The sequence below is a fragment of the Camellia sinensis genome, chromosome 13 (assembly GCF_055761805.1).
Source record: "Camellia sinensis isolate YWXY chromosome 13, ASM5576180v1, whole genome shotgun sequence".
Classification (NCBI taxonomy): domain Eukaryota; kingdom Viridiplantae; phylum Streptophyta; class Magnoliopsida; order Ericales; family Theaceae; genus Camellia; species Camellia sinensis.
In genome coordinates this window covers 101,963,241-101,977,319 of record NC_138973.1, presented here as the reverse complement: position 1 = coordinate 101,977,319, position 14,079 = coordinate 101,963,241, and the positions used below count along the sequence as shown (strand labels likewise).

The 14,079-nt window shown below is 36.8% G+C and overlaps 1 protein-coding gene across 1 annotated transcript; it reads left to right on the top strand.

Moving 5' to 3' along the window:
* Positions 1-12,417: 12,417 nt before the first annotated feature.
* LOC114277458 (ethylene-responsive transcription factor TINY) lies at positions 12,418-13,751 on the top strand. Its single transcript, XM_028219350.2, has one exon. The coding sequence runs from the start codon at positions 12,835-12,837 to the stop codon at positions 13,546-13,548; it is 714 nt and encodes a 237-aa protein (XP_028075151.2). The 5' UTR covers positions 12,418-12,834; the 3' UTR covers positions 13,549-13,751.
* The last annotated feature ends 328 nt before the right edge of the window (positions 13,752-14,079 follow it).

The window sequence follows — 14,079 nt, the reverse complement described above, 5'->3', positions numbered from 1 at the left end:
ACACAGCACGTTCAGTCCTACAGGAGCTTCGGCCTTTCTGGCTCTCTCAGGGTCTTCGACCCCTTCCCGTTCAAACTGCTTCAATGTAGCCTGCTATTTAACATCTCCTGTACTCAAAATACCCAAATCCCGAGCGAAATTCTTGGCACCGGCGCTCTCCGGCGATGGATTCTGATCCCCGGCCCTTCTGGCCACAATTGATGTCCTTGCCCCTGACGGGCCCTTTTCCAGCTGAGATTCTTCAACAATATCTGGTTGGTCGTCAAGCCACCCTGTAACCTCTGCGGACTCCTCAAAATCAAACCAGTTGACTGTCATGTCTCCCGAATCGTGTTTGTTGAAAAACTGAAGGTTAGCTATGTCCCCTTCCAAAGCTGCTAAGTCATCTATCCTCTGATCAAGTCCCTTCCCCCGTATTACACAAATTTCTGCCCCCATTGGCAATTCCAGGTTCAGCCTAGCCTGGCCTGTTAACGTAATGTAGCCACTTGGATCATATACCTCCTCAGCACAGCTCCCAATTTCCTCAGATCCTGAATCATCAACCCCATTTTCCTCCGAAATCATCCTTATTCCATCTTCGATGATCACCACCATTGGTTCAGGTTGGGCTCGGGAGATGTCCAACATGCACAAGTCAGTGCTGTCAGGAATGAACACCTCCGGCTTAGGTAGGTGAGAGGAGGTGATATTTATGCTAGGGTCATATAACACAACCCCAGTTTGGATTGAGTTGATGCGTTTAGGAGGTGGGGCTTGGTTGTGTGGTGGGAGAGGGTTGGTTGTGACGTTCGGCTTCTCCGGAGGCACGATCACCCTGTTGTCGACGAGATCCTAAATCTCGTGACGCAATCTAAAGCAATGGTCGGTGTCGTGACCATGTTGCTGGTGAAAGGCGCAATATTTGGCTGGGTTATGGGAGGGGAGAAGTGTTTCTGGCAATGGCCGTGGCTCTAGGGGCTTCAAGTGCCCTTTCCTAATTAAAACCCCCAGAGCTTTAGACAGGGGCATGTATAATGGGGTGAAGGTTCTTTGGCCTCGAGGTTGGTACTTGGTTGTTTGTGAGTTGCTTCCGGACGCACCAGTGAATGGTGTAGTTGTAAGGGTTCTTGCGGGGGTAGTAGTGACCATGCTTACTTCTGAGGCTCTGGCAGTTGCAGCACTGCTCGTGCCTGCATTGGTGTTGCGGTTGAAGGTTCTCCTGGGCTGTTCTCTGTCATTGTCAATCAGACCCTGTTTCAGAGTGTCCTCGATTTGCACTCCATTCTCATGTAGATCTCCAAAAGTGGGGAGAGGGAGGACGATCATCTTTTGCATGAGCTTGGGCTGGAGGTTGCACACAACCATCCGTATTTGATCTTTGTCAGTTGGCCTAATGGTCATCATCGAGGCCTTGGCCCTCCAGCGAGTTACGAAGTTAGAAAAGCTTTCCTTCGGCTCCTGTCTAGTCGTCTCAAGATCACGAGTTGTGATCTCGATCTGTGTGTTGTAGGAGTATTGAGCTACGAAGGCCTCGGCCATCTCCTCCCAGTTCCTCTTGACGGAATCTTCCAATTTTGCATACCAAATGGCCGCTACATCCAACAGGGTCCGGCCGAACAAAGAAAACTTCTGTAATATGGTGAGGCCCATCGGCCTTAGTATGTCTGAAAACAACTGCAAATGCACCATGGAATCCTCAGATCCGTCAAAGCAGTCAATATGTGGCATCTTAAACCGGTCCGGCAAAGTTACGGCCGCATCGGTATACCCGTCCTCAATGTCCGGAATGGACTTCACACCTTGAGATTTCTTGAACAGCTTCTCAAGCTTGCTCACTTTTAATGCCATGGGGTCCACCTCGAACTCGAAGGGAGAATTCGGTAGATTGATAGGCGTGGGTGCCTTGGATAGTTGAGGTAGAATCGGGGGCGAAGGTGGCCCCGTTGGGATGTTTGTATCCTCCTGGACATTCTGGACATTCGTCGTTTTCCCGGGTATTGGGACTCTTGGTGAGGGAGGTGCTTGGTGTGAAATAGATGCTCCGGTTTGCTGTTGTAGCATAGCAATTAACTCTGCCTGCTGAGCCATGACCTCAGCCTGTTGTTTGGCAAATTCTGTTTGACGAACAGCGTCCTGCTGCATAGTTTTCATACTTTCTTGGAGTGGACGCATCATTTCCTCTATTCTTGCTATGTTCTGCTGATCTATTTGAGCTACCAGTATATGTTCCCTCTCTGCGAGAGAAACAGAACTCTAATCCCTACTGTACTCAGGTGGAGTAGACAAAGCACTCTGAATTGACTGCTGAACTGGTATCCTCTGCCTAACTGCCCTCCATCTAGTAACCGAGGGTAATGAGTGATACACTGGTTGTCCGTCTACCAGATCCTCAGATCGATGGAGTCGGCGACCTCTAGTCCAGAGTGCTTGGGGAATATCTGCTTGGTCGGAAGCAATTGTGCTAAACTACCCTAGCAAAAAGATAAATAAAGCATAATAAAGAAATAAACAACCAGAAAAACGGACAGCATAACGGCTTAAATAAACACAACACACAGTCGGTCATTGACAACACACAGTTGGCATTTGTAAGCTGAATATACTGTTCTCAAACACTGATCGTTGCTTCTAAATCACTGCCCCAAATCTGAATCTGATACCCACAGGTAAAACTGATTCCCAAATACTGATACTGATGCCCGCAGGCCTGATACCCAGACTTGCAAACCGATACATGCATTCCTATAGAGACACACTCTAAAAGCACATAGCAAGCAAGTGAGAGCTAAAACACCCCTATGTTGGGGTAGGGTTTTCCTGTCCTATTTTGTCAGGAGCTAGGGTTTCACTACGCACACAGCAGCTTCAAACAACCTATTATCGGATAAGCAACCTGTCCTAGTTTGGAGTAGTCACTATGGATTCCGAATATGCACTAGGTCGAATGGTCAAAAAGAGTGCCCCGGTAAAAACCAGGGTTTGTGTTCCTATCGTGCAGAGCCCGTAACCGGTCAGCTTTATGGCACGCTTCTCAAAGCGAGCCACCAGCAAACCGTTCAGCAATAGCAGATGGCAAACACGGTGTCCTAGGCGCACCAATGCAAATGCAATGCAAAGAAACACATAAGTGTAAAAACAACATATCATGAGTTCGAGTCAAGTTCTCTAACTCCCCAGCAGAGTCGCCAGAAACTGTAGACGTCCCCGAACGTCCCGGAAAAATCCCGTTTTGTCCATTGGGCTTACTACAGTTCGGACTCAATGTCACGGTTTTTAATCTAATCTCACAAAGTGCAATACGAGATTGATAAATCACCAAAGACTCCAAATCCGGCAAATCGTTTTGAAAAACTGAATTTTAGAAAGAAGTGCCAAACATGGACTGCTTTGCCAGATACAGAGTCGCCACCTAAATATTTTATTTTGGGAGAATTTAGGAAATCCTGACTCGTGCCTAAGGCCACATGTCCGTCATCACCAAAGTTGCCTCAGCTCGGGAACTTGGGTACGATTGGGGAAGGTCATGCAATGAGCACCCCCGCTCCCCCGATCAAAGATCGGCCACTACTAAACATGATATCTTGTTTTTGAAAACATATGTGCTCTTATTCCGGTTTATTAGCCTAGAATTGCTACGTGAGACGCACAGCATACAAGTATAGACTAGATCGTCTAAGTTGGAACAAAACATCTCATGTTTATTTTTTAAAGCAGTTTGCTACTCGCAAGTAGGCTAAAATGCGGATTTTGCCACCCTCAAGTGGGCTTAGAAAACATGGTGATTTGCCACTCTCAAGTGGGCTTAAAACTCGCAATCGATGAATTGTTCCAATTTTAATAATCCAACCTTCACCCACAGGTATTCAGGTATATCACATAAGCAGTTAGCCTCATGGCAAGCATGCTATCATGGCAGTCACTCACACACATGCAAGGATGCTAAAGCATAAACACTAACCGAGTACTCCAAGCCAAAACAGAAACTAGTTAGTAATCAATGCATGATCCTAGTTCATGTTAAAATGGCTAATGCAACACATGCAAAATGCAACTAAGATAGGCTCGGCTTTTCTAAGATGGCATATGAGATACTACAGATAACATGTATTCAACTCGGAATTGAAATACAATACAGTTAGTATGATGCGTCGAGCCCGGTGCATGCAAGACAGATGAATGAATGCAAACATGCAAAGCATAAGGATGCTAATTGAAACATGCCCTAAAACTAACCATCGTAAGCTGGTAAATAAAAGGGAGAAAGACGTGGGGTTGGAAGACATGCAGCACACACACGCACACTTATTACAAAATTCGCCCTCTCGACGGAGGGTCCGAATAAATAATACAAAACCAACTAGCTAACCTAAGCTACTCTAATTAAACTAGTTATTACACAACGAAACGAATAATAAGCTACAGCTAATTATTACACAATATTAACCAAGTAAGCAATCTAAATGAGCATACAAACTAAATGAATGTGGGCTGCCTTAGCTCTGCGTTAAATGACAAAGGACGCATGCATGCTTGAATTGCCTTGTTCGGAAATCCCTCGCGACGCCCCAACTCGCCTTTGTTTGTAATTGATCTTAGAAACTTGCACAAAGCTCCAGAGAGATGAAACTCCACCCTGGGAATCTGTGGGAAGGCGGACGACAGATTTCTAGTAAGGCCTCAAGGAATTTAACAGGCGCAAACAACATCCCAAAAGTCCAATCCTATACACATTTAGTCACATAAACATATTATCACATAGTCACAAAATGCATGACACTTCCTAAGCATGCTAAATGAACCCATTGTGGTTAAATAACCACTTCACACGAGCTCCAAGTAATCAAACCCAGTAGCTCTGATACCAAGTTCTAACGGCCTAAATTTCTAGCCCAAATGATAATACAATAATCATGGCTCTTTTAAGGAAAACCGAATATAAATATCCAAACTTACATTACATGATACAATAGTTCTTCATGTAACAATACATTAATCCAACAACAAGTAAATAAACAAATAAATACCCCCAAGGATTTACAAGTTTCCAAGGCTAGAGCCTGGTTACACAAAACGGTTATTCAAATCCACACAAACACATCCCTTGACTTACACACAAAGTCATAGAAAAATGAGAGTACTGTACTCCCAGCACACATACTTCCACGCCCCTAGTTGGGTGGGATCTCCACATCTTTTCCTGCACAAAAATCTCGTAGGGTGAGCATAAAGCGCAGTAAGAAATTCTTAACAAAGTATATACATTTTATACAAGTCTCAAGAGATGAAATGCACATGCCATGCTATGCCCTTTTGAAAGAAAATCACATCTTCATCTTTGAAAACCGTCATGCTCAATAATGTCATGCAATTTCAATTCTTCAAAACTTAATAATTCATTTTAAGAGCGGTAAATACGACTCTGGTAATCCCTAGGTCGGTGTCTACAAGTAGATTGTACAAGTACTACCAAATTGTCATTTTCACCAGTATTAACCGGAAGGCTCGACACCTATCCGCGCGGGTTTTCGGTCTTTCACCCCGGACTCTCAGGCCAACTTGTTCAATAGCATCTACACCACCTATCAAGACTTACCAACATATTTACCCCAAAACCATTTTATGAAAACTTGTTTCTCAACATTCTTTTCTCAATGCAAGTTTTCAAATCAACTTTCAAAATTTAATGTAATCAAATGAATTGATATGCCAATTTCACAAGATAAATATAAATACTTTTATTCCAATTCATCATCCAAGGAATAACACAATTCTCTCTTCTCAAGTATCCTCAACCATTAGTCATTTCAAAACTATTTCAACGTTTTGAACAATAATTTCCAAAATGAATAACAATTCTCATATTCTCTTAAATTTATCATTTATATAAATATAAATAAGAAAATTTTCAAACATCCATTTATTTTGACACACAAAATAAATATAACAATATCATTCATGGATTTTCAATCTCTTTAAAAAAAATCCCCAAATTCTAAGTTTTCTTACCAAAACTATACAACTAAAATCTTTTGAAAAATAACTTTCCAAAATCATATTTTCTTCAATCAACGAAGATCAAAACCCATAAAATCATTTTAAAAGAACAAGAGACAAACCCACTTTCAAAATCGCTCAACTTTTTGAATCAACAATCAATTTTCAAAATTATTGAAAGATGATTTTGAAAATCATATACATCTTGCAAAAACATATATATAACTCTAAGAAAATCCCTACCTCAAGTTTTGAAGAAGAAATGAGATGAAACTCCCAAAATCAACGGTATCGAAACTCGATCTTCACCGCACATAATGAAACCCTTAAGAAGTTAACCAACTTTGATGAAGAACCTATGGCAGAACTCTAATGGATCTTGAGAAATCAAGGTTTTAATCCAATTTGGCGTAGGAAAAAGTAGAGAGAAGGGAGAGGAAATGTTTTTAGAGAGAAAGATATACAAAAGCGATTTGAAATATCAAATTCACGAACTGATATAACATAGCCTCGCTCGAGTGTCGAATACACATTTCCAGTACTTTTGCAGATAGGTCAAATTTCTAGAACCAAACATTCTCCGCTCGAGCGCATAAACGGTCGCTCGAGCGGACAGGCAATTTCGAATGCATTTTGTATTTTTGCTTCAGGGGCGCTGCCCCTCAACCCCGCCAGGGCATTGCCCTTGGACCCGCCAAGGGGCGCTGCCCTTTCAACCCCCGCGAGCTGACCGGGCAGCTCGATCCCCAACCTGCCCAGTCGAAGTGGCTAAACATGAAGGAATGATCGAAACTGGGATCGCTACAACCCTTGGGGGTATTTATTTGTTTATGTTATTTTGATTTGAAGTGAATGTTTTATCGCCTGAAGACTATTTGCATCATGTAATGCAAGTGTGGGGATTTATTTTCAGTTTTACTTTAAAGAACCATGATTAGCGTATTATCATTTGGGTATAAAAAATTGGGGCGTTACAACTCCGTACCTGTTTCCGCACCTACACTATAACAAGAGTAAACAAATTGTCACTGTATTAAGCAAACAAATTTTAACAAACAAAATTATGTTTTAGTAGTAAACGTCGAACCAAAATTAAATGTACAAAAAATATAAAATGACAAATTCTATTTTGTTAAAAAAAAAAAACAGAATCTGAAAAACAGAAAAATACTTACAAATTATTTTTTTCTGAAAAAACAATAAAGTCCAATGTTTAACACTATTTTCTTAAGACATATTCGTCATCTCTACGGTACTTTCAGAATATAGATATCTATCTCCCAGGATAAAACGATCAACGACAATTAGTAGTAGCACTACAAACTAATTGCCCAACGAACACACTTTGTATATATACTCTTTCTAAAAAAAACGAATGCAAAAATATGGAAGAAGAAGAAGTACGAAAATTGAATGAATCTGAACAAATGGAGGACTGCCTATTTATAGAAGAGATGGTGACTGTTTGGGACAAAAATGAATAGACATGGAACCTATTCGAGTTGGAGGAAAACTAAGACGAAACTGCCAACGTTGGGTTCAATTAGGAAATAATTTTGAATTTCGAATAGAAATTTAAATTCCAAATGGTAGGAATTTAATTTTAAAAAATTAATTTTGAATTTCAAACAAAAATTTAAATTCCAATTGATAGGAATTTAATTTAAAAAAAATTAAAATTCAAAAGTTTTTGATCCAAAAAGATATGTATTAGGTTGGAAAACACTAAGCCCAACCCAACCTTGCACTTGTGCCCAAGCTCGGTTTGGGTGATTGTGGTGTGCGTACGTGGTTGTTTTTTAGTCCAATGGGTCAAAGCCCACTTTATCCATAACCGGCCCTTCCACAAAACATGGTTTTGAGCAACTAAATACAACCCCCCCCCCAGCTCGGTTTGGGTGATTGTGGTGGGCGTGCGTGGTTGTTTTTTAGTCCAATGCGTCAAAGCCCACTTTATCCATAACCAGACCTTCCACATAACATGATTTTGAGCAACTAAATATGCCCCCGCCCCCCTCCCCCCCCCCCCCCCCCCCCAAAAAAAAAAAAAAAAAAAACCATTTCTAACAGTTCAGTGGGTAGAACCAAACTGCGAACCTTACTAGAAGGTCAATACTTTGAAATCTTAGGGTTGTTTTGTTTGTGGGGGTTAAAATGAAAATCTTGTTTGTATTATATGAAAAAAGATGAACAAATTACCTAGCTATCTCACGTATTTAGAGTAATATAACATATAGGGATGGTTTTGCATTTTTGTCTAGAAAAAACTTGAGGTGGTTTAGTGAAGTGGATGAACATGAAATCCGATGATGTAGATCTGTTTCTTGCAAAGTTGAGCACCATTAGGATTGCCTGACTAGGTTATTCGGTTGAAGAACACTCTGATGTTCAAGTGAATGAAGTCGGGAGAGCAAGTAATAGTGGCAACTTGAGAGTATAATATTGAATACTTGGCCTTTTGGAGGTGGTAAAATTCTCCTTGGCAATAATAGTAGTATATGGTTTAACTTACAAAAAAAAATTCTTTCAACAAAGATGTAAATTAGGAAGTATAGGTCGACAAAATATGAACAGAAGGCTGATCCTTGATATATCTCAGAACAATACATTTTTGTTATTGCAATATATATTGGCAGCCGTGAATCATTTGATTGGAATGAAATTTGGAATGGATACACTTGATGATATGAATAATTTGAAAATTAAACATATTCGTTTTGTAGCGGATCTTTTACAAGATCAACTTGGATTGGTTCATTAAGAAAATGTGGTTCGAGGAACTATATATGGAGCAATTAGACATAAATTGATACCTACAACTCAGAATTTAAAACAAACTTTTCCTTTCCTAATTTGTCAACGTTTTCTATTAGATAACCTTCTTAAAATCAAATGATTTAGTATGTTTGGGGTAACTGGGTCAACCTGGACTATTTTAAGGTCTAGTGGTCGACTATATTTTGGGGGTAACGCGTGTGTGTTTATGGGTAGACCGTGTTGCTTATGAAAAAGAGTGTGAAATGGGATGAGAGGTGAGAGGTACAGAAAAAAGAATTATCGAGTACCTTTGAAATACGGTTATGTAATATATTATAATTTTATATTGAGTGATTAAAAAATATAATAAATAATAATTATTAAAAATATATCAACACCTGATATTTTAAGAATACTTAATAATTTTCCTAACGATTCGCTCTCTCATATTTCTTCATTCCTTCTACATTTTCAATTGGATAATGGGATAAAAATGCGTGCACCGAAATAGTAATAATAATAATAATAATAATAATATAATTTTGATTTCTCACATTTATTCACAGTTATATATTAGTCATTTCGGTGATTCTAATAATATTGTAAAAATTGGTTTAGTTTCTCTAAATTATTTTGGTAAATTATATCGTGAATTTTTATAATTTAAGTGAAATGTCATTTTAATCATTGTAATTTTAATTTGAATAATTTGAACCATACGTTTTCAATTTTATTACAATATGATTCTTTCGTTATGTGTCATTAACATTTTAAACAAAAAAAGGCGACGTGCAGAATTAGAAGGATCAAAGTAAACTTAAAAATATATATAAGGACTATTAGTTTAATTTTTTTATTACAATAGTGGTCTCTATAATTATTTTTGAATTTCACTTTGATTCTTCTAATTTTGCATGTGCTTTTTTTTTAAAAAGATTTTAACAGTAAGTGATGGAGGAATCACATTGCAACGAAACTAAAAGTGTACGGTTTAAATTGAAACTATGAGGACTAAAGTGATATTTCATTAAAACTAGATAGATAAACAGTGAAATTTACCCAATTTATTTTTAAGTTATATATATTTTTACTGATTTTTTTTTCTTTTTATTTTAGTCTTTTGTTTATTTAATTTTTAGATATACTTGAAAAGTAAAATATTTATGAAAAAAAAAGTTTATTAAAAAAGTATGAATAATAGTTTTCAAAAAATAAACTAAACACAATGTAAATATGTAGTCATTATGGTGTGATTAAAATTATATTGAAGATTAAAGGATAAAGAAGTTTAAAAAAATGGAGAATTCCTAGTTAAATTGAAGATTTAGGTACTCAAAATTTTATTCAAAAGGAAAAAAAAATTTACTTTATTCATTTAAACTATATAACACGTGCTATTTTCTTCCATGAATCATCAATTTGAACAATTATCTCTTTAAATTATCAACATTAGTTCACATCATTTCAAACCGGTAACAGAGTTAATAATTTTTAAAAATTATCCCAGATGCGAGCACACAAAAATATTTGTACATATGATTTACTTAATTTGGTTGTATCTAGAAGCAATTGGTTGTTATAATTGTTTACATTTTGTGTTTTATTGAATATTTTCAAAGTAATTAGTTGTGTGTTATTAAATTTATAAATTATAAATTTTGATTTTGAATTAAAAATATATACAGTGTTTGTCAATCAAGTGATAATGGTTTTTCCAAACTCAAGATCTTAGATTTAAATCTTGTGCACTTCACTTTATAATTTTTTTCTCTTTTTGATATTAAAAAATTTACTTGACAAAAGCAGACAGTAGATTTTCAAGAAATTAAAGTGAGTTGTTCACATATATTATAGTATAAATATACCTCCTTCTGTCTTTCTTATTGTGGCAATAAATAAGTTAATTCTCTCAATTAATCATTTGTTTGTTCACAAGTGAGATATTCTATAGAAAATATTAATTTCGTTAATAATTTTATGATAAAATAAACTAATATCAAATAATTGTTCAAAGCTCTCGAAGTAAAGTGATGCAGGTATGAAATAAAGTGATACAGTTTGATATTTTGAAAAGTAGAGTGACTTTTGTGGTTAAAATTTATTGTAACTGTGTATCGCACTGTGAATCTGAATAAAACATAATTGAATAATATTTTGTAAGAAAAATTACAATTCAATGTATTTTTGAAAAAAAATAAAAATAAATTAGTAGTAAACTCTACAAATATTACTAATTAAAGTCATAATATTTTTCATCAATCTGTAAATATTTTGTGAAACTATTGGCAATATGTAATTTTTCCTAATTTTAAAGGTAAAATCTAAATCTTGAGTAATAAGTAGAAAGTGAAGATTAATTAATAGGGGAAATTTCATATCAAGGTAAAGTTTACAAAATAATTACAAATAAGTGGCAAAATTTATAAATATTAATAATTAAAATTATTTTTTTTATTTATAAATATGTAGTAATAACCTTTTCCTAATTAAAGTAGTAGTAATTTACTGCATGCCATAAAAAAGAATTCACTGCAGGAATAAGCCCCTCTCCATATTTCATCTCTCTATATATTTCTCCATATTCTTTTTATAGGTTTCAATCCTAATCCGCATTGATGATCTAAATCGTCTATCTCATAAGTCCCATAATGAAAGTCATCCATATAAAAAATTAGTTTTATCGAATAACTATAAACACATGAACAATCACATTTATTTTATAAAATTGATAGTTTAAGTTTAATTATATTTACCATTCATTTTATAAAATAAAATGTGATTTATTTTTATATTTATAATTATCAGATATAATTAATTTTTTTATATAAATGAACTTTATTAATAAATTTACAAAAATAGAGGATTCAAATTATTAATAAGAGTTTAAATTAAAACCTAATATATATATATATATATATATAATAGACAGATGAGATACGGAGAGTACTTAGCCCTTTACTGCAAGCCAAACAGTGATGGGCTATGCCATTTATTTTAGGAAATAGGCAATTAAAACGTTACAATACTACTACCAATCACCGTGCCTCTGTTTTTGTTACCAATTGTTTTTTGTCTTTTTGGTAGTATACACACAAATTGTAAGTTTATGTTACTAAATAAATAAGTAAAATTCTAGTGATAATAAAGTAATGGGCCAAACTTTTTTTTCAGTTTGAGATTAGATGGGAATCCTCTCTTTTACCCCCTCATTACTTTTTTTTTTTCCCTTCCATCTCACTAGTACTCTATTTAGAACTCTCAAATTAAAAATATATATTATTACTCTAGATCAGAATATATTGTTGAATTTGTAAGACTTATTACAAATTTTGTTTTAATAATTTGAACTGTTTAATGCGTACAACTCATTGAATATTTCATTGTTATAAAAAAAAATAACGGTAATTGAATATTGATAACTATTTGATTAAATGATATTTCTGTCAACTATAAATATAATTTTGAAAATAAATTATTAATAAAAATATGATCCAATCAAATAATTATTATTATCTAATTAACATAATTTTTAAAAAAAAAAATCATCAATGAATTCTATACATTAAATAACTCCAATAAGAAATTAAATTTTTTTTTTATTTGTAATTTCGTCTGTTTTGTAACAGCTGTGACCATTTTAGCATTACGTAAGTTCACTCCCCCCTTTCAGTCTTCTCTTCCCACAAATCTCCTAAATTCTCATGTGTGAACTCTCCCTCTCTCTCTCTCTCCTCTCTGTCTACTCTCTCTCCTCTGTTTGTGTGCTGCCCGTCATTAAGAAACTATGGGTAAAAGGCCCGGTCGGTCGCAAATGGGTCTCTTTGTCTCTCCTCCCTCCCCCCTTTCTCTCTATTAAAACCCCCCTCATCTCCCATTTTCCATTCCTCATCATTCTCTCTCTCTCTCTCTCTCTCTCTCTCTCTATACATGTATATACATTCACTCACACACAATAATACCCAGTCTCACATCCAATCTTCTTCTTCCCCCATATTCATCACTCCCACATTCCATCTCTCTCTCTCTCTCTCTCTCTCTCTCACTCTATATATACATTTATAGCAAGTCCAAGAGGTGAGTCACCACCACCAATACAAAACAATGAGTAGTGAGTCAAGCACAAACTCCTCATTCTCACCATCTCCATCATCACCATCATCGTCTTCCGGGTTAAACCCACCAACCAAATCATCAGACCCGACCCAGAAACAACGACCCAACAAGAGGAGCAGAGATAGCAACAACAGCAAACACCCAATCTACAGAGGGGTCCGAATGCGGGCATGGGGCAAATGGGTTTCCGAAATCAGAGAGCCCCGAAAGAAGTCCCGGATCTGGCTCGGAACCTTCTCCACCCCTGAAATGGCAGCCCGAGCCCACGACGTCGCCGCCCTCTCTATCAAGGGCACCTCCGCCATCCTCAACTTTCCCCAACTCGCCCAGGTCCTCCCCCGACCCGCAACGTGCTCTGCACGTGACGTCCAAGCCGCCGCCGCCAAAGCCGCCTCCATGGACCACCTCAGCCCCTCCTCTTCCTCCTCCGCCGCTACGCCGTCGTCATCTTCGTCGTCGGAGCCGCCGGAGGAGCTGACCGAGATTGTGGAGTTGCCGAGTTTGGGAACGAATTACGAGTACGAGTTGGCTGAGTCGAGGGACGATTTTGTGTTCATGGACTCGGGGGCGGTGGACGGGTGGATCTACCCGCCCCAGTGGTTGCACGACGATTATGGGTATTTCGGGTCGGATCCGATGGCAATGACAGAGGACAGTAGTGTAATTTCGGGCAGTTTCGAGACTTTTTTGTGGCAACATTAATAAATAAAATAAATAATGCTTAATGCTGCTGGTGAGCTGAGAAATATAGGGGTGTGTTGTGAGAGTTTTTTTGTTTTTATGGTTTTTTAGACTTTTTTTTTTTTTTTTTTTTTTTTTAAATTTATCATTTGTAGCCCTTTTGACCTGTTTTTTGTGTGTCTCTCTTTGATGAAAGGGGGCTAAAATTACAAACCTTTCTCTTCTCTTTTCTTGTTTTTGTGTTATGTTGTGTATGATGATGATGATGATGATGATGATGATGATGATAAGAAGTGGAAAGTGAGAAATCTACCATGAACTCATTTGATAGTCATTGACCCCATGCTCCCCTAAAAAAGGAATACTTTTTTTTTTTCTATTTTTAATTTTAATTTTTTTTTATTATCGAGAGATTAGACATTGACTAAAGTTTAAGTGGTGTTTTGAGAAGTTGGTAAAAAGTTAATTTTTTGATTTTTTTAGAAAAAAAAATTGGATTATTTTGGGTAAAAAAAGTTAACTTTTTTGGTTAAAAAAAACTGAAAAATCAAC

Coding starts and splice junctions, on each gene's coding strand:
- LOC114277458 (XM_028219350.2), top strand. CDS start 12,835: ATGAGTAGTGAGTCAAGCACAAACTCCTCATTCTCACCATCTCCATCA.